The 19,720-nt window shown below is 40.5% G+C and overlaps 1 protein-coding gene across 2 annotated transcripts in view; it reads left to right on the forward strand.

The window, feature by feature from the left end:
- The window catches only part of Pik3c2g (phosphatidylinositol-4-phosphate 3-kinase catalytic subunit type 2 gamma), a gene marked incomplete in the record, with an annotated part of 355,213 nt that overhangs the window by 232,157 nt on the left and 103,336 nt on the right, over positions 1–19,720 (forward strand). For both annotated transcript variants that reach the window (NM_207683.3, NM_011084.2), the window contains 5 exon segments: positions 1,334–1,441; positions 6,562–6,654; positions 9,040–9,169; positions 13,137–13,273; positions 13,985–14,154. In NM_207683.3, the coding sequence (NP_997566.2) occupies positions 1,334–1,441; positions 6,562–6,654; positions 9,040–9,169; positions 13,137–13,273; positions 13,985–14,154 (638 nt within the window).

Below are 19,720 nucleotides of genomic sequence, written 5' to 3' on the forward strand. Positions count from 1 at the left end.
GTGGTGTGGGCATGGAAGAGGGAGTACAATGTTCAAGAGTTTGTTCTCTTCTACTCTGGACTCTGGGGATCTTACTTGGCTTGTTCGGCTTTCTTGAAAAGCACTTTAACCTCCTGAGCCATCTCCCATCCTGATAACAATTAAAAAAAACATTATTTTATTTTCTGCTTAAATAAAAAGCACTGAATTAAATCTAACTGAAGAAAATGGTGAAAAGGGTTTGCTTAATGGAGGTATTACCAGACACCATGATTCATCAAAACTTCTCCTTAGCTTCGATGAAATGCAAGAGAAATTAGAAAATGGAAACTCATAAAGGAAATTTGTTTTTCTTATAATTAGGCCAAACCAGGGCAAAGGGGACTGATAACTTCTTCCATTGTCTTGTAGCAATGTTGCACCTTCACATAAAATATCCAACAAAAGACAAGGAACATGTCTGAGCTAATTAACTATGAGATGAGTGGTCAGAACCATTGACAAGCTCTTCTTGTGTGTGAAAAAGTGCAATTCCTGGGAAAATTTGATTCTGTGAGGTCTGTCGATTTAGGGTCCGTCTTTTTGAAGCATAGATTCCTCTTCGTGATATTCATCAGGCAAACCCACAAATAAAATATGCAAAAGGAGAAATGAAAAAAAAATCAGAGTGGAATTTCCCTTCTTCTTCCAGATCCTGGAAGAAGTAGATTTTGTCATTTAATATGAAGCAAAAGTAATAGCTAAGAAACTCTGAGAATTAAACACTATTAACCAGATTAAATTTCATGTTTGTCAAACCTGGGGTGAGAAGGACTTAGAAGTGTACTCGGTGGTATTGAATGAACCGATTGTTTACATAAAGTATTGTTCCCAACAGCACCATGTCATTGACAGATTTTGTCACTGCTTCACGAAGGCGTGTAAATATCGTCTGTAAAATGCACTATTACTTATAAAACTTGATAGCTATAAATGAACATTTGGGGAAATTATTTGAGAAAGATCAAGTTAATAATTGCTTAATACAGTGTTTGAAGTCAGTGGACCACAGTCAAGTCTTACCCACTCTGAGTTTTGACAGGAGTACAAGGCTTTATTTGATGTTTGCTTCTGGTTAAATCTGAGGTCATTGAGACAGGACATGACCTCTTTTGCTGGTGTTTTCACCTCCACTCATTGTCTATTGCCTGCTCCTCCATCGTGTGTCATGTATCACCTGCCTGATACGGTGTCAACCACAACACCACCCTGACCTAAGAGTTTATTTAATCAATACAAGGAAGTGGTAACTCAAAAGGAGTTGAGTTCTTTACAATTTCTTAAACATTGTTTTTCTGATTTTTTTCCCTTGCAGGATGTGCTAAAGAAAGAGATTGGCAGTCTAGAAGAATTCTTTAAAGATATAAAGACTTGCCATCTTCCTCTGAACCCGGCACTGTGCATAAAAGGAATTGATCGGGATGTAAGCCAATTTACTTAATTGTTGAATAGGCCATTTCATTTTTCATTCTTTAGTTCATCAAATATGTTACACACTAACTCAAAAATGAATATTGCAACTACTTTAAGAAAAATAATTTAACCCCATTCACACAGAAGAGTAAACACTAATCCTGTAGTATAATTTGTTGGTTTAGAAATAAACACAGTTTATTAAAATATAAAAGAGAACAAAGGTCTTTCTCACACTGAAGGGATCTGTTTTACTACTTTGGGAGCTTGAATTGGTGACTCCATATGTGAAACTTTTCCATAGCCCTGTGAGTTAATAAGGGACAGACCAGCTGGCAGAGCTGGTTACAATTTCGTGCCTATTAATAATCTGTGTATAACATGTGTATTACATTAATATATTTAGCTAGCCATCTCCCATTTTGATTCAATTTAATATTCATCAGTGTCCAGATATCAGTATGTTATATTATATATTTTGTGATTTTTAACCATGTCTGTAAAGCCTTTCCTAGTATTTCCAAACTCAGGACTTCCTGATCCTCTGTCACGTGGTACTTCCTCAATCGATCACCTCTCTGACTTAGAATCTCTTTCTCCTTTGTTCCAACCAAACTTTATTATTCACCTTCTCAGAAATGCTAGAGTAGAAAGACACTAATAGGGAAAATGATTGATGAGTGAGATTTAAAAGTGAAGAGGTTAAGCAATCATGCATTAGCAGTAAATGATACTGAAGTCAAGTCATGAGACAACAAACACAATGGTTAGAGAAAATCCGTCTAGTAGCAGTATAAATGGAAATGGATTGCTAAAGACTTGGACACCATAATCTCTATGACTTTGCTACTCTCAAGGCCCCTTACAAACTTTTCTGACATGCTTCACAAACATATGTGGGGGTAGGGAGGAATAACAAGACACTAAGTAAGTCCTATAAATTGACATGTATCCATATGGGATAAAATTTGAAACATTACTAATGCTTTAAAAATTGTGTGTTTTCAAGTGTTGGGTGCATTTATTGATCAATGTATAGCTAGAAGCTATGAATGTTAGAGGTGTTTACAGTAGAAAGAAAAATAGAAATGACGACAGATCTTACATTTTGCTTCCTCCTTTGGATTGTGTGTGTGTGTGTGTGTATGTGTGGGTGTGGGTGTGTGTTTGTTTTGGGCAACTAAAATTATAGGTCTATTTTGGTTTAGACCTATATCTTGCTTGCATGCCTGAGGTAGAAGGCTGCTATAAATGCTGTTTGTGCTGAAGAATGGTTCTTGCACAGTCAACAATATGGGAAGTGCTGTCTCTTGCCCTGCTGCTAAGAATATACTCCTTCTCTACACTGGAAGTGCTGTCCTGAAGCTCAGGGTCTGCCACCAGTAGAGCCACCTCCTGGCCCTATTTGCTGTGATGCTCTCTGTCTGGAACAGAGCTGTACACCTGTGGTACAACAATGGATGCCACTGATATAATATGGCACTGTCATGTGGCAAATCTTAGTCTGTTCTTTAATCCCACAGTGCAATGGGGTGAGAAACTTTACCACTGAAATGAATGTGTGAAAGCTCTCCATTCTAATAGAGATGCTTGCAGAGCATCCTAGAGCCTACACCGTGGAAGCCATGTGCAAGCCAGGAGTGTGACAGGGCCTTCAGTTAGAGGAAGAGTCTTATTTGCCATCACAACCTCCATGATGGGAGAGAAATACATACATGTAGACAATTCGGACAAATCTGTCATTTAGAACTCTTCATCGTTGCCTGCAAGGAAGCCATAGCTCAGACAATCCTTTTGAGTGCAATGCGACCAGGCATTCTCTCTCCTTCTGTAATACAGATGTCACATAAACAAAACCACCATCTAAATGTCTAGTCATGTAAACATATGCAGTCAAAATTCACACCTCATTTTACACCAAAAGATGCACACTGGTGAGGGACTTCATGAATGTAATAAACATGAGGTCTTCGGTTTCAGTGCCGTTCTCACTGCTGTCAGAGAACCTAGTCTGGTGAAAAGCCATACAAGTGACCCAGGGAGGCTATTTGGATGCATAGGCCACTGAGTCTGATGACTTCAGTAAATGTGGGAAAGTCTCCAGTCTGTGTTCTATCGGAAGGAGAAAAACTCAGGCCTCACACAATTTATTTAATAAAGCATTGCTCCCAGACACAGAAAGGAAGGGTCTTAGGCTTGAGTTGTGCTTTCTTTCCAAAAATAAATGAATAGACAAATAAATAAAATAAAAAAATTGTCAACCACACCCACCCAGGGAACTATTAATTTTGCAATTCCTTTGCGAAATCTCTTTGAGTTGCTGAGGTATGACCAGCTGAAGAAGCTGAGAGTCACTTAGTGCTTCTATCTCTTTGGATGGAAAAGCAAGCATCGGACATTTTATTTACTGACAGGTTTTTTTTTTCCTTCTATTTTTATATCTGAGTCAATAATCTCTGCTGGTCAAGGTCAGAGGTCATCCATTTTTTTCTTTTGCCTTCTATCTTCCCTTGTCCTTTGTAGCTTTTCCATTTTACCAAACACAAAGTCATCTACAAGACTTTGATTCGGTCTTTCCTGCCCCCTGGATCTGACCTTTGTAATCCACCCTTTAGACTTCAATTTTTAAGTTGTTTTTTGACTTTCCCCACCCAGGAAACCCTTCCTCTGCCTATTTTTGAATACACTTGTCTCTCAGAACCTTCAAGATCTAGTTCACCTCCAAATGACTTTATTCTTCAGATGCTGCTTCATTCAACTGTGATGAATTCCTTTGTGTATTTTCCATTTAATGCATAGGTATATACTTTCACGCCAATTTTCATTGACATATTAACTAGGTGCAGCATTCCTTTCTGGTAGCATCTAGATAATGGTTTGCACATAGTAGTTGTTAATAATAGGATATTTTGACATGACTTTTAATAAATACTCTGTATGTGCAAACAGGGGATGCAACTATGAGGGCAGAAAATATTCAAGGAGAATAGAAAGTGTCTAACCCAGTTCTCAGCCACTTTTTCTTCTTTTCACCGGGCATCCTTCAAAACAAGCCCCATGAATTGGAATTCAAAATTTCAAACCACTTATCTAGACTCATTTCTGTCTAATGTAAGCATTCTTAATTCTATAGCAAAATAAGATCATAAGATTCCCTAACTAATTCTATAGCATGATAATATTGAATTATTTACTAATTAATTCTATAGCATGAGAAGATTGTCTTGTTCACTAAAGGTTCATATGATTCTCACAGGAGAAACTTGTGAGTCTCATGCAACCCCACCTTTAAAACTGTAAAACTCAAATTTATTCAGCAAGCTAGGGTTTGTGTTTAGTGAGAGATTAGATTAGATTTACGTTGACAACTAAGTTGGGAAATAGATCCCTATCTTCTCAGCTTATTCCAACGTCAGATGTCAGATCTGCGTCTTCAAACTAATCCTTCAATATATATTGATGTCATATTTTTCTGACTCGATGATTCGAACGTACCAAATCCCTTTCTTTCCTGTAGTATTGACTTAACTCTTTACTACTCTAAGCACAGGAAGCCTTTCAACTCTCGAACAAATTGGGAAACTGAGCGCAAGGGAAAGTTGAGTGGAATTAGCCAACCTGGGAAAACTTCAATCATAAATGGGGAATGAGCTTAAAGAAACGGAAGAAGGAAACTCTGCTGAGCTCTCAACTACAGAGAAAGCGTTCTCTAACAAAGGGATGTATCCTTTCTACAGACCTCATCTCAGAGTCTCAGCTCCTGGTGTCTTCTACCAAAAGGCACAAGATAAGGTTTCTGGTTCTCTGCTTTTTAGTGTAACAGAGACACATGAAGGAATGGTTTTTAAATCGTATTGATAATAAAATACAGGTTAGAATTCTGGTCTCTCTTAACTGTGGATCCAAATTTCTTTAAAAACAAAAACAAAAAAACAAAAAACAAAAACAAGTAACAATAACAAAAAATCCTGAAAGAAAATAATTTTTAAATAACAAGTTAAACTCTTATCTAGTAGCCAACTATTATAGACACATCTTAGTTAATTTTAAGCAACCTCTTAGTTTGCTTTAAGTATAAATATATCTATCTCTATTGCTCGACATATTAGATACTTTTCCGTTCCTGGCTAAAACCCGACATGGTGCTTGAGGGATAAAGGCTCATTCTGCTCACAGTCCCAAGGGTATAACATTCGTCATGGCAGGGGAAACATGTTAAGAAACAGCTGAAGCAGTATGCTTGCTGCCTGATAGCATTTCTCTCCTCACACAGGAGGCAGAGAGAGAAAGCAAGCGAGTGAGGCCCACAGTTGTTCCTCCAGCAAGGCTCCACTCCTGATGGTTCCACCACCTCCCCAAACATCTCCAGCAACTGTGGATCAAGCGTGTAAACACATGAGCTTATGGAGGAGAGTTCTTACTCAGAACACCACACTTACACTACACAAAGGATGTTCACACGGTGATAAAGACACGGGACACGTCTTCCTGCTTCTCAGAAGGCTCTGCAACTTAAAGCTAGACAATTAGTTCTGGGATTTTTCCACTTCATAGTTTTTAATGTGGTGGAAAGATTGCGTTGGAAGGTTTTCAACCTACCATACAGCTGGCTTCTCACATTTAAAGGACATTGTTTACCCACCCCGCCCCCACCCTTACGTGAGGAGGATGGGGAGTGCGTGGATTCAAGTCTATAAGACCGTGTTTTCCCCATGCGTGGACTGTTCCATGTGAGCATACTGCACAAGGGCTGTGCACACGCTGCTCAGGTAATGAGATGGCGCATGACTTACCCCGTCATAGGGCTCAGAAGGATGTGTAACTGAAAGCTCGAGAATTGGCTCTGGAATTTTCCATTTACAAGTTTAGGTTATGACTGACTGTGGGTACCTACCCGAAACTGCAGAAAGCAAGACGTGACAAGAGGCACATCATGACACACACATGTGAGATTGGGAGAGTAGCATTTGCTCACTTTTGACAGGTTCAATTCTTTGTCAAAGTATAAAAATTATAACTTTTTGTTTGCTTGCTTACTAGTCTAGCGAATTCTGCAAGGGGTGATGACCTTTTCAGGAAGCCGCTGTCTTTGCCTAACTTTGCTCATCACTTCCTCTTCTCCTTCAACAGGCTTGCTCGTATTTCACATCCAACGCTTCGCCATTGAAGATTACTTTCATCAATGCTAATCCAATGGGCAAAAATATCAGTGTTATTTTTAAGGTACAGTAACTCTCCTGAATCCCAAGATTGATTCCAGAAGCAGAACTATTGATTTATTGCTCACAAAAAAGAAATGATTGCAGTTATTTCCCCCTGGCAAAAACACAGAGGTTTCCCAATTATTTCAGAGCCTCTCTGTCTTTACAGAATTATGGTGTGTGCCAAGCTGATTGGCAATAAATCAAACGTCACTGGCCAAATGCCAGGCATCCCTCAGCTCAAATCTGAAGCTAAGTTTGGATAAATGAAGGGAGAGGATCACTTTTCACTTTTGGATGGCAGAGAGGGTGGGATGTGCGATAAGCTACCAGCAGCGGCACTTGCTCTTGGCCTAGATTTTACAATAATAATAATAATAATAATAATAATAATAATAATAATAATAATATTGGTGCACATGGCCTGGAACCTGAACAGTATCAACTACTTTGAGGTAGCAATTATATCTACACAAACGTTTGTATTTTTAAATATTAAAAATTTAAATTATTACATATACACACGTACACATAAATACACATATAGACACATACATACACACATACACACAAACATACACACATTCATACAACATACATACACACACATGCACACACATACACACATACAGACACATGCACACACATACAAACATTCATATACACGCATGCACACACATGCACACACACATTCATACACACACATATACACATTTACACATACACACACATAAAAACATTTATACACACATACACACACATGCACACACACACACATTCATACACACATGCACACACACACTTACATACACACACATGCACACATTCATAAACACACAATATACACACATGCACACACATACACACATTCATACACACACACATACACACATTCACACATACAAACATTCGTACACACTCATGCACACACACGCATACACACACATGCACACACACGCACATACATACACACATACACACATTCATACACACACATTCACACATACACACACATACAAACATTCATACACACACACACACACACACACACACACAAGATCTTGCAGGAGCCAGCTCTCTCTTCCCCCACGTCGGTCATAGGAACTGAGCTCATCATGCTTGGCCTTTGCTGCTGCTGCATCTCACGAGCCATGTTTATTCTTGGTTTTGTTGTTGTTTGTTTATTTTCCTTTTTGTTTTTTGTTTGTTTGTCTGTTTTTCTTTTGAAGAGAAGGTTTTATGTCGGCTGTCTTTGAACGCCCGTTCCTCAAGCCTCTACCTCCAGGGAACTAAAATTACAGGCACAAGTGGCCACTTGCCTGTTTCCATAAATTGGATTTTTTTCTTTCCTCTATAAATAAAAAACAAATAAGGAGCATTTCAGTCTTCATATGAACCCATGGGGAAAGGTGAAAGGCAGTAGCAACAGGGTTGTAGATGGGGCAGACGGAGACGCTGGGGTGGGGGCGTCAAGAGAAGGCACAGCTTTTAGCAGTCATCAAGTTCATACAGCCAACCATTCCGAGAGGTCCTGATGTGATGACCTCTTTATTACACACACACACACACACACACACACACACACACACACACACACACACACACACACACACACGCGCGTGTGTGTGTGTGAGTGAGTGTGTAACTCTTGATGGAATGAGGATGACGGTGCTCACACTTGGCATTGGACCTTCAGAACCCTGACCCCTGGTGATACCAAACTGCTCCTTGTCCATGAGGAAAAAGAAGGAAGACACCTTCTCAGGAGTAGATTGTCTGTATAAATTCCAGGACGTTTAAACAACCAAAATTCTTTCTTAACGGAGAGGCTTTGCCCTGTTGGAGCTATCACATTTGTCTCTGATGAAAAACATACCTGTATTGTTTCTTATTGTCAGAGACAGTTTTCTCTGAAAAAACACCTTTTAGCCTCCACAGTGAAGGTCAGTGAGTCACCATGTCATAGGAGTGCTAATTTATGGCCTAGTGAAGAACTCACGGGGATTCTAAGCTTGGTGCATAAGCTGTGACAGCGCCGGTCATCCTCACTTTCAGCCCTCCCTTGGTTGAGTTGCAGCCCGGGGTAAACATTCATCCTGCCGCTGCGGCACTAGACTGTGAGTCTAAGAAAATTTAATGAAGGAACGAACATAGAAATCTATCCAGAGCAGTTCCAAGTAGTGCCTCTAATCCGACGATGGCAGCAACCCCTGCGACCCTTCCAAGGCCAGGTTTCCTCCCTGTAATCTGCTGTCAGAAACACAGGGTGCTTTGAGTGCTCACAAACAAGAAACCCTACTCTAAGCTTAGCCGGAAATGTATATAGGAAGGGAGTGGGGTAGAGCACATTTGGCTGCGTTGACTGTCACTGGGGAAGAGTCGTGAGCCTGCAATCTTGCTTTTACAGGCCGGAGATGATCTTCGGCAGGATATGCTTGCTCTGCAGATTATTCAAGTGATGGACAACGCTTGGCTGCAGGAGGGCCTCGATATGCAAATGATCACTTATGGATGTCTATCCACAGGAAGAGCCCAAGGTCAGTACAGACTTGAAAATAAGGTGATTTACATATCTTACCTAGCTTGTCCGGTTTGTAAGACATTACAAACCGATGGCTTTTATTTTAGGATCCAGGGTCAAAGATCCAAGGACTAACGTGTATTTCTTCTCAGTTTTCAAAATTGCAAACCAGGATGATTGATATAAAGCATAGCACACTTTAGGGGGTTAATTATGACTTCGAAGTTCAGATGTGAACTGGGCCATTCTTTTGCTTCTCTCAAAGAGTTGCCTACACTGGCGACTACTCATTCTTTTCTTCGTTTCCTTAGAGATTATAGATATTGACTCCCGAAGTGGCGAGACCGTGGTAGCAGGCATCGCAAACGAGTGCTTTAACAGATATTGATAGACCAAGGAGAGCTGCATATCCAGACTTCAAAGTGCAATTTTCTCCTGAATGCAGCTCACTCACTGTTCACAAGTATAAAGCCAACTGCAACAAAAGTCTAACACCATCCACAGTACAATAACCTGACCATGCAAATCTACTCTCACCATTAACACACAATATGCAAGTGCTTAAAACACACTCAACCTTGTAAATACAGCATTTGTTCATTAATTATTTCTTATTATTATTATTTGTGTGTGAGTGTGTGCAAGCACATGTGCACACACACATGCATGCACACACACACATACATAAGCAATATGTGTGAGTGGAAGCAAGCATAACAATTGTGCATGTATGGAGAGCAGATGACATCGTTGGGGATCAGTTCTCACCTCCCACCACTGTTAGTCCTGAAATCAAACTTGGCCCTCAGGCTTGAGTGGCAAGAAAGTTTACTTCCTGAGCCAGCTCACTGGCCCGGAACTGGTATTTAAATTCTAAAAGGATTTTGAATAGCTAGAAAAATCAGTCAAACTGAGCAAACATGCACACTTTGAACATAATTCAATATTTCTTTTCCTTTGTAAAGACCAGATAGCTATAAATGTGGAATGAAAGGCTACATGGTTTAGGTCCATCGATCAGTTTTATTCTCACAGAGTATCAATGTTTTTATTCTGCAGGTTTGTTAAATTTCATATTAATGCTTGCCTTGGGATTTCCTACATATTACACTACTTTTCCCTTTTAAAATATTTTAATGGTGAACATTCATCTTCCTGTCATAGGGATCAATGAAGAGCATTTTCTTAAAGCATATCGTGTGTTTCAGTCACCTCATATCCTCTCCTTTCTCCTCCCTTTCCCCTCATGTCAGTCTCTTTCCATTCTGAAACTCTCCTTGCAAGTCATATGTATGTAGGTATGCATACACATGCATGCATGTATGTATATGGTTTATGCATTTGTAAAAAGCTTTGGCTCCACGAATGGAAACTATATACCATTTATCTGATCCTTGCTTATCTCACATAATACAATAGAGTGATCCTTCATTGCGTCCATTTCCCAGCAGGCCGCTTAACTCCGTTTTTTGTGAGTAAGTAATAGTCCATTGTGCATATACCACATTTTCTTTATCTGTTTATGGCTTCCTTTACTTACTCTGGAAAAAATATGCTAAATAACACAGTCATATTTTTTAATTCAAAGAGATCTACTCTTGAAACCCATGGTTGCAATAGAGCCATCACCACGAAGCACCTCTCTTCCTGAGGCTCAGCGGCAGCCTCGGTATCCCAGCCAGTATGTCTTGAGAGGTCATCTGCTAAACGCAGACAGAATCCCCTCCACCCCCAGATGGCTTAGATGGAACCCCTGTAGATCAGAGACAAGCTACTTTTGTTCCAATAGCAGAGGTCCTATGCTCCAAGCCCAGTGACCCCCGAACACTTCCAATCTCTTAAGAACAGCTTTTGCTTCCTACTACATCAGAATTGTCCTTTCTTGGATTCTACCATTCCTGGTCTCACAGAAGGAACCCAATTCTTCCATATCTTAATATGCAGAAAAGTTAGAATGAAACTGGCTTTGCCAGGCTTTGCTTCTAATCTCTCATAGGTCACCTGTGCTTTAGAAATTGAATAAAGTCTGGGTCCCAGTGGAAAGCTTCAGTTCCATCTACCCGTGTCTGTCTGTCTGTCAGCACAGCATGCAAGCCAGGTGAAATCCTTCAATGTTAATCAGGAGATTCGGAAGAAACAACTGTAGACTTTCCCAAAGTGGCAAACCGCAAAAGACAAGCGATTTTCCCCCCTGTGTACCAACATCCTTCTGTGATGGCAAGATTTAGAGGGGAGTTATGCTGATAGAATACGCCTTCGACAAAAATAGAGAATAAAACAAATGTTTTCAGAAGACAAGGTTGCCTTTCCATTACATGTCAGGGCTTATTGGATATCTGTTGTTCAAAAAGCATTCAGTTTTATTATTCCCTCTCTGTGGTCATAGAATTTTTCTAGTTCCCTTCATCCTCTGAGCATTTGATTGCACAACCCTTAACTATTGTGGGTATTGCAAACATCAGAAAGTCTAGATTTAGATTTATGTTAGTGATTTTATTTATAAGGCAGAGCCTGGAGAGTTCTTGGGGGATAGTCATCTTGGGAGAGGCTGAAGCACTATTTAAACTCTCATCCTGTAGAGATGAAAAATCAGAGGTCTTGAAAATATTTACATGTTAACAGCCTTACAGGCCTTGATGGATGAATGGCCGTGGAGGCCAAGGTCCTCCTTAAGTTCAATCGATAGGTGCTCCCTTTTAAATAAAATCATTATTACAGCTTCTCTTTAATGGTGTCTGGTACATAAAGTGCATATGGCTCCCCCCAGGCCTCCTGTTCACCCTCAGAAATCTAATACTTAATGGTGGTACATTTATTAACCAAAAAAGAATTCTATTTATAAAATGTATATGTATGTGTGTGTATGTGTGCATGCTCATGTGTGTATCCATGTTTTAGTGTATAAGTGCAAATGCACGTGTATGAACATGCATGTGAAAGCTAAACATTAAAGTGGGAAAGCTTTCAGCTCACTATCCACTCTATATATTGAAGAATGGCCTTTGGAAAACGTTCTTGAAAAACAGTGAAATATGATCGTGTCTATTCCCTTTTTACGTCCTCTAACTCCCCTCATATCCTCCAGTCCTCTGGATCTGACATGGCCACTGCACACATGCACTTGACTAACTAGAGGTAACCTTCATAAGACCTGCACAGTATCACCCCAGTTAAAACTCAAGCACAGGCCGGACATGTGATGCCCAAGCCCCACCCTGTACTAAAGAACTATTGGCAGTGATATATATATTTTTTAAGAATGTGGCCACTGGTAGGATTGCTATGCTCCCATGGGTGGCTCCAAATCCATGCACATATAAGTAGCATTAACTGGACCTACTAAGTTCAGAGAAGAAAGAGGAGGAAGAAGAAAAGAAAAAAAAAGAGCCTGTTGCTGAATCCAGAGCTTTCAGATATGGGAGTGTGGCTACCCACCTTGCTTTTTAACCACCTCTTGAAGACTGGCATTTATAGGCATACCACTAAGTGGGCTCCATACATTTACATGAAGATTTGACCTTTACTTCCAAGGTTTATTAAGCCCTTTATGAATCAACCATTTCTCAGCACGAAGAATAGAGGGGTTTTCTTAATCATTTATTTGACATGTTTATTGAGGGAATTATATTTTGTTCACTGAAGGCAAAAATGCATTTGCTATTTAAACGTGAACATCCTCCTGTAAAGGTTCATGACCCCCTCACCCCCATGTGACAGTCAGCATGCTTTTCTAGTGACCACGAGCTTCCAGGAGACCACCTACAATGGCTCATAGTTCTAGAAAAACATTAAGCTGCTTCTGATTGGTCTGATGAAAACCTGATATAGTCAGATGGATTAGACTTATCAGGGATGCACAAGGCGTCTACAAAGATGATGTGAGAGGAAAGAAGCAGCCCAAACAGCGCTGAGAGCCATTGTGAGGTCCGCAGTCTACATGTTCCTCATCCTGGTTGCCTTAACCGTTCTCCGTTATCATCCAGGATTCATAGAGATGGTGCCTGATGCTGTAACCCTGGCCAAGATCCATCTGCACTCTGGGCTGATCGGACCCCTGAAAGAAAACACCATCAAGAAGTGGTTCAGTCAGCACAACCACTTAAAGGAAGATTATGAGAAGGTTTGTTCTTCTGGAACTAATTTTAAGCAATAGAGTTAAATAAGAATGTGCTCCGGTCCGTTGAATATTGTGATTTATGGGAAAATAAATCAAATCCACCTTGAGTTCTAATTCCCTCATTCATCAGCCATGTGAGAATGACTCGCCTTACCTGGTGTATTAACTTGATGAACATCTCTACATGTTCTTTTCCTTCGGGAGAAGTTGTTGGCTATGAACAAAGGAATTTCATCACTCAGAGATCCCTCTCACAGAAACCACACGCCAGAGACAAGGCCTTCTGAAACCGACTCCTTCCAGTAGGCCCTTCCTATTTTCACACAATCTTCAAGTTTTGTAAATAAGTCTCTGTGTTAAAAATTCTCCTGTTATGCTCTGACTTTTCCTCTACCATTGACAAATGGCTTTTAGAATGTAAGATAGATGATAGAAATTGATAAGATGATGAAGGTGATGATAGATAGTTGATAGATTAGATCACTGATAGAAAGTACATATGGATATATATATCCATATATATATCCATATGTGTGTGTGTGTATATATATAAACACACACATGGATTGATAGGTAGTAGAAATAAAGATCTGTAATAGATAGGTAGATGGATAGTCAGATAATATAAATGTAATAGAAATAGATGGTCAATAATTATAGATGCTTTTTTCTCTTTACTATTGTCATGTTCTGTCATTGTTTTTCAACTGACAGGCCTTGAGGAACTTCTTTTACTCTTGTGCTGGCTGGTGTGTGGTGACATTCATCTTGGGAGTCTGTGACCGACATAATGACAATATCATGCTGACAAAGTCAGGTCACATGTTTCATATTGACTTTGGAAAATTCTTGGGTCATGCGCAAACATTTGGCGGTATCAAAAGGTCAGTCCACAAACATTTATTACAGTAATTAAGCAATGCCCTAAATAATATCTAGCATGTAATGGAAAAGGAGCCTAGCAAATAACTTGTGTCAAATCCACTGGGGTAATATAAATATGATCATAAATCTAATAAATGGAAGAAACAATTTTTCAGTAAATTATTAACAGAAGAGAGCTTCTTTAAGATGTTAAGAAACTAAACTGGCCTTCCTCCATGGGTTACTAAATCTATTCCAACTAATTGTTTCAATTAATATTTTTGTTTTCTTGTAAACTTTGGGAAATTTGGTCTTGATCCATCTGGTATATTGCCTGCAGGGGATGACCACCTGTGTCTTAAACATAATACAGTTAGCAAACTCTCCAACCAGACTTAGCCTTTAACCATTCCTCAGATATTTAGTGAGTGGCCATCAGTCAAGGCATTATGTATAGAAGGGTAAACAGCTATGCAACCCTGGATTCCTTCATTGTTGTGGTTGGAGTGCAAAGTGCCTTCCCCCTGGATCTTCAGCTGATGTCTCTCATCTTCTTTGGGAGATGGAGCCAGCCTAAAAGAAGTGGCTCATGGGGGGTGGGGGTGGTTAAGGTTTTGGATCCCTCTCCACTGGGTCCTATCTGCTCCCTGTCTCCACTTCCTGCCTGTAGAAGGATACTACACAACCATAGAGGCTGGCCATCATCTGTGCACCTCTGCAATAAACTGTATTCCTTTCTACTCCATGTTAAAATAAACGTCTCCAGGTATTTGGTCAAAGTAACTAAAAGCGATATTAAACTAATAAACAAAGACACGGCAGAAGAAGATAAGAACTTCTCATAGGAAATACAAAGCAAATATCTGGGTCAAAAATGCCTGGTGCAGGCATGATGCTTTAAAGAGGCTTCTCAGAGAAGACAGAGGTTTAGTGTCAATGAGCAGTCCAAGATGGGAGGAAACGTCCAGAGAGACAAAGAAAACAGAACGCTGTTCCCCTGACCTGAGACTGCTGGGAATGCAGAATTCTCAACCTTGTGCTGAAGCTGACCCTGCAGTTGCCTTTTCTGCCTTTTGAGAAAACAAACACAGCTCTGCTACAGGGAACAGGAAGGCCTTCACACCCTACGCACAAACAAGTGCTCCCCTTTAATCAATGTAATTGGGAGATTAAAAAAGGATTGACACCAGCAGATTAAATCAAAGGGCATCACAGCCCCAAGGTTGCTTAAGGATTCCAGAGACTACTTGCCTAATCCCTACAGTGGAAATAAGGAGGAACTTCCCAGCTTCCTAAAGCCAATTGGATTTTCTTTTAAAGTATTGCTTAATCTTTCTTTCTCCATATTCTCTAACAAAGTCATAAATAAAAGCGATTATGAAATCATGTGCCCACAATCACATCTTCAGTCAGTTCTTTGGTAATAATGTCTATATAGTTACTTCTTCATTGTGTAAGAGAGACAGCAGTAATGAGCTCAAGCAAGAGTGTGACCACCCCTTGTTGGTAACTTTCCCTTATAAGGCAGGAGAAATACAGGACCGTTCCCTCTGTAACCACAATTGCTCCTCTAACTCATTTCTCACAAATTCTTATCTACCGTTCTGCTGCCATTGTACATGGACTTCCACTCTGGCGATGCTATGTGACACTGAGTCATTTTGTCTGTCTTTCCCACGTATGTTTATTGATTAGATTTGTTCTTTGATGCTTTCAAACATGGATAGAACCCATTCTGTTTAGTCTCACTGTCCACCCTGTCGTATAATCCTTCATTCTCTCAGTCCTGCCCAGGGCCTGCTATAGGTTTCTTTCCCACATTCAAAGGTTTTTTTTTTGTTTGTTTTGTTTTGGTTTGGTTTGGTTTTTTGTGACCCAATAGTGTGGACACTATTGGAACTATCCATTGAGCCTTGTGACCTCAATATTTGGCACAGCACTGTAGACAATGACTGTCCCTTCCTTAGAATCCATCAGCTACCAAAAGTTCACTGTGGACGGTAAATGGGCTAGTTTTTGTCATCAACTTGATGTAAACTAAGGTCACCTGAAAAAGAAGAACCTCAGATTAGCAAATGCCTCCATCAAAACGCCCAGTAGATGGTCTGTGGGACACTTTCTTGATTGCTAATTGGTGAAGGAGGGCCCAGTGCATTGTGGGTGATATAACCCTGAGCAGGTAGTTCTGGGGTGTGTGTGTGTGTGTGTGTGTGTGTGTGTGTGTGTGTGTGATCTAAACATGAATTAGAGAGAACTAGCCAGTAGACAGCTTTCCTTGGTGGTTTCTTAACACATGATGACCTGGACGTATAAACTAAAATCAACTTTCTCCCCATGTAGCTTTCGGTCATAGTGTTACCATAGCAACAGAAAGTAGAATCGAGGAGTAGGACCCCATAAGCCCCTCCCAGTCCATGATGGCTTTAGACAGGCATGAAGTCTTATGCATGTCTAGTGCAGGCAATTGTCTCTGTGAGATCACGTTTGCAACAGCTGTGTCCTACACTGGAGATGGCTTTCCTCATCTTTGCTCCATATTTCCTGACTCTTACATTCATTCTGCTTTCCCTTCAACAACCTTCTCTGAGGCTAGAAAGTGCGCTAGCATTTATTTAAGAATACTGAGAGCCTTTGGGGGGAGGTTGTTTTGGTTTTGGTTTTGGTTTTGTTTCTCTATTTGCTATGGTTTAGTAACTGTACCAGGTGTTGGAAAGGCAGCAGAAGTGACCTTGGGGCAGCGGATTCCAGGGTCCCTCATCTGTCTGCACAAGGTACTAAAGGTGCAACAAAAATTTAAGTCTTCCTTGTAGCTTTCTTTTTAAATAATTTTGGCTGATTTTTTTGATAAGAAACACATTATCCCATGTTTTATTCACTAAAATAATTAGTATCCCACGTTGCGAATTTTTTCGCATGATTGTCCTGTCTGGATGCCTAGCACATCCAGTTTTTATACTTCAGAAAAGCTTCGTATCATTGACAGTGCATTCCCATGGTACGGACTTTACAGGAAGCTGGTCTCCATGAGCCAGCACTCACTGTTAAAAGGGAACACTACCAGGACTTACTGTGCAAATAACTGTATAAAAGCTGTATGCAATAAAATAAGTTTAGAGGGTATATGAGCACTGTTTAAGATCAGAAACTCTGAGGACAAGCGCTCTCTCTCTCTCTCTCTCTCTCTCTCTCTCTCTCTCTCTCTCTGTGTATGTGTGTATGTGTGTGTGTGTGATTGATTGTGTGTTTTCAGGTGTGTGTATGTGTGTGTGTGTGCATGTATGCGTTTGTGTGTTGTTTGTGTATGAATGTGTGTGTGGGTTTTGGGGGTACTTGTGTGTAAGTGTGTGTTTGTGTGTGTGTGTATGTGTGTGCATAAAAGAAAGTGTTTAACCCTAAAGCTATAACATACTTTACATACGATCTTTAGTAAGTTCCTTTTCTGTACTTCAGTTTTCTCATCTATAATGTGGACTTTTGTTTGAAGATTAAGCAATTCAATATATGTAAATATATTGCATGGTGGTAACGTATTCCGGTAAGTCATTCCTAACCTGTGGGATCATTTTGGGCACATGTCGTCAGGGCTCACAAGAGCCCATTCCAGGTACTCCTTCTCAACAATACCCCTGATGACATCACTAATCACTAGGTAGAAACGAGCCATAATGGGAATAAGTATACCATGGAATTTGCCAAAGGGTATAAACTCATAAATCAATTTTCTTTAAGGAGAAAATTCTGTAGGTTTTCAGTTTTAAAAAAAAAATGGGTTGGCTGAGAAAAGTTTGAGGACAAATAGAAAAGAGACAGAAGAGAGAGCAATGTAAGCACTGGTGGCCCTGCTGTGCTGCCTTCTGCAAGCCACACTGTCACCTGCGCCACCTTCTTTGACTGCCTAAGATTCAATGTGCCTCTCACTGTCAACCTTGTTTAGCCCTGATTCTAAGACTACTCTTTAAGGAACGTCTACAAATGTGCCTCTAAAGTGAGTGTAGTAAAGACCTTCAGATGGAGATGTGGATGGAGCACCATGGTAGAATATGTGTATAGCATGCATCCAATTCCCAGTGTAGGGAAGCAAGGAGGAAGGAAGTGGGGAAGTGAGGGATGGAAGGTGTGCAAGGAAAGAGTGGGGGAGGGAGGGAAGGAGGGAGGAGGAAGGAGGGGAAAGGAGGAAGGGAGGGGGAGGGAGGAAGGGAGGAGGAGGGAGGGGACAGAGGATAAAATGCCTTGCATCTCATTTTAGGTGAACAACTCCATGGTGAGCTTAGTAGGAAATACTAAGTCTTATTTCTTGTACCACAACTATAAGTGATAGAAACACTCCCAAGAGTAACTTGGGTGCATCTCTGGTTTTTTTTTTTTCCTTTTGATCTTTTAGACCCTCCTACTTCAAACTTTCACTGGCACATTAGAATATTAATGAACTTGTCCTCACAGCCAGTCTAATTCTGGTTCCCAGCAAGTACCTGAAGTCCATGGAGATCATAGCTGTGCACTTTCCTTAGCCATCGCTCAAAGGAAAACATACAGTAATTGTGAAGATCCATTCAGTTTCCTGGTACTCATTAAATCCTGGCTCACCACAAATTCAGGTCACAGACATGTTGAAGGGGCCTGTTTTAAGGAGGTTGATGCTTCGTGTACCCCTTTTTGAACCAAAAGACAGGATATACCTCGAGGGAGCTCCCGACTCAGTATCTGAGTTATTAAACAGTTAAAGATTGGGGACTTCCAGGAGCCTGAGGACTCACAGTGCTTGCATGAGAGTCAGCACAGGAAGGGGAACATTTTGCATTTAAGAAATTATTACTGAAGCGCTGCTCCGCTGATAATTGCTTAGAGCGTGGTGATCTCGTGGGGATCCGTGCTCATTCTGTAACAGCGTGCTCACTTTGACACTGTGGTTATATTGTTCATGTGTGGCTTCCCGAGCTGCCTAATTACACAAAGTTCTATCCTACTCAATGGAGACTTCCAGATTTGCCATCCCAATTAACTCAAGGATATTAGACGAGAGACTTGAGTTCTTTCTGTTGGGCAGCAAAATGTGCTTCCTGGGATGTAGGTCATTTGTGTTATCGAGGAAAAGGTACGTTTAAGCATCCCGAGGGCACCGAAGCCATTTGCGCCCCATGCTAATGATGCCATTTGTGGTTAGGGAAGTGCGCAGCTTTTAGATGACATCTTTAAAATGACACATCTTAATCTTTCTATGGTATCTCTTCGCGACCCAAACATTTCAACTTCACAGAGGTAATAAAAATAATCTTGATAATAGTGACAAAGTGTGTCGCGTTACATAGTCCCAAATTTCAGTTCAAGTACCAAGTATATCATGCAGACACTCAATTCTCTCAATCCTGAGACTGAGTCTCTGCGCCTCCATTTACTGATTCTTATCCATCGCCCCATTAAAGGGAGTAACACTGTGTGGCTCATAGATCCCAGTGAGCACACTTTTATGGTCGTAAGTCCATGTTGGAGCCTGGCGTTTCCATTCCGTTCTACATTGTCGCCTCCATCACCATATTGAAGCCTGTAGCTCTCTCCAGATCGTTGTGGCTTTGATGCAGGCACAAAGCA

Source organism: Mus musculus, chromosome 6 (genome assembly GCF_000001635.26).
Source record: "Mus musculus strain C57BL/6J chromosome 6, GRCm38.p6 C57BL/6J".
NCBI lineage: Eukaryota > Metazoa > Chordata > Mammalia > Rodentia > Muridae > Mus > Mus musculus.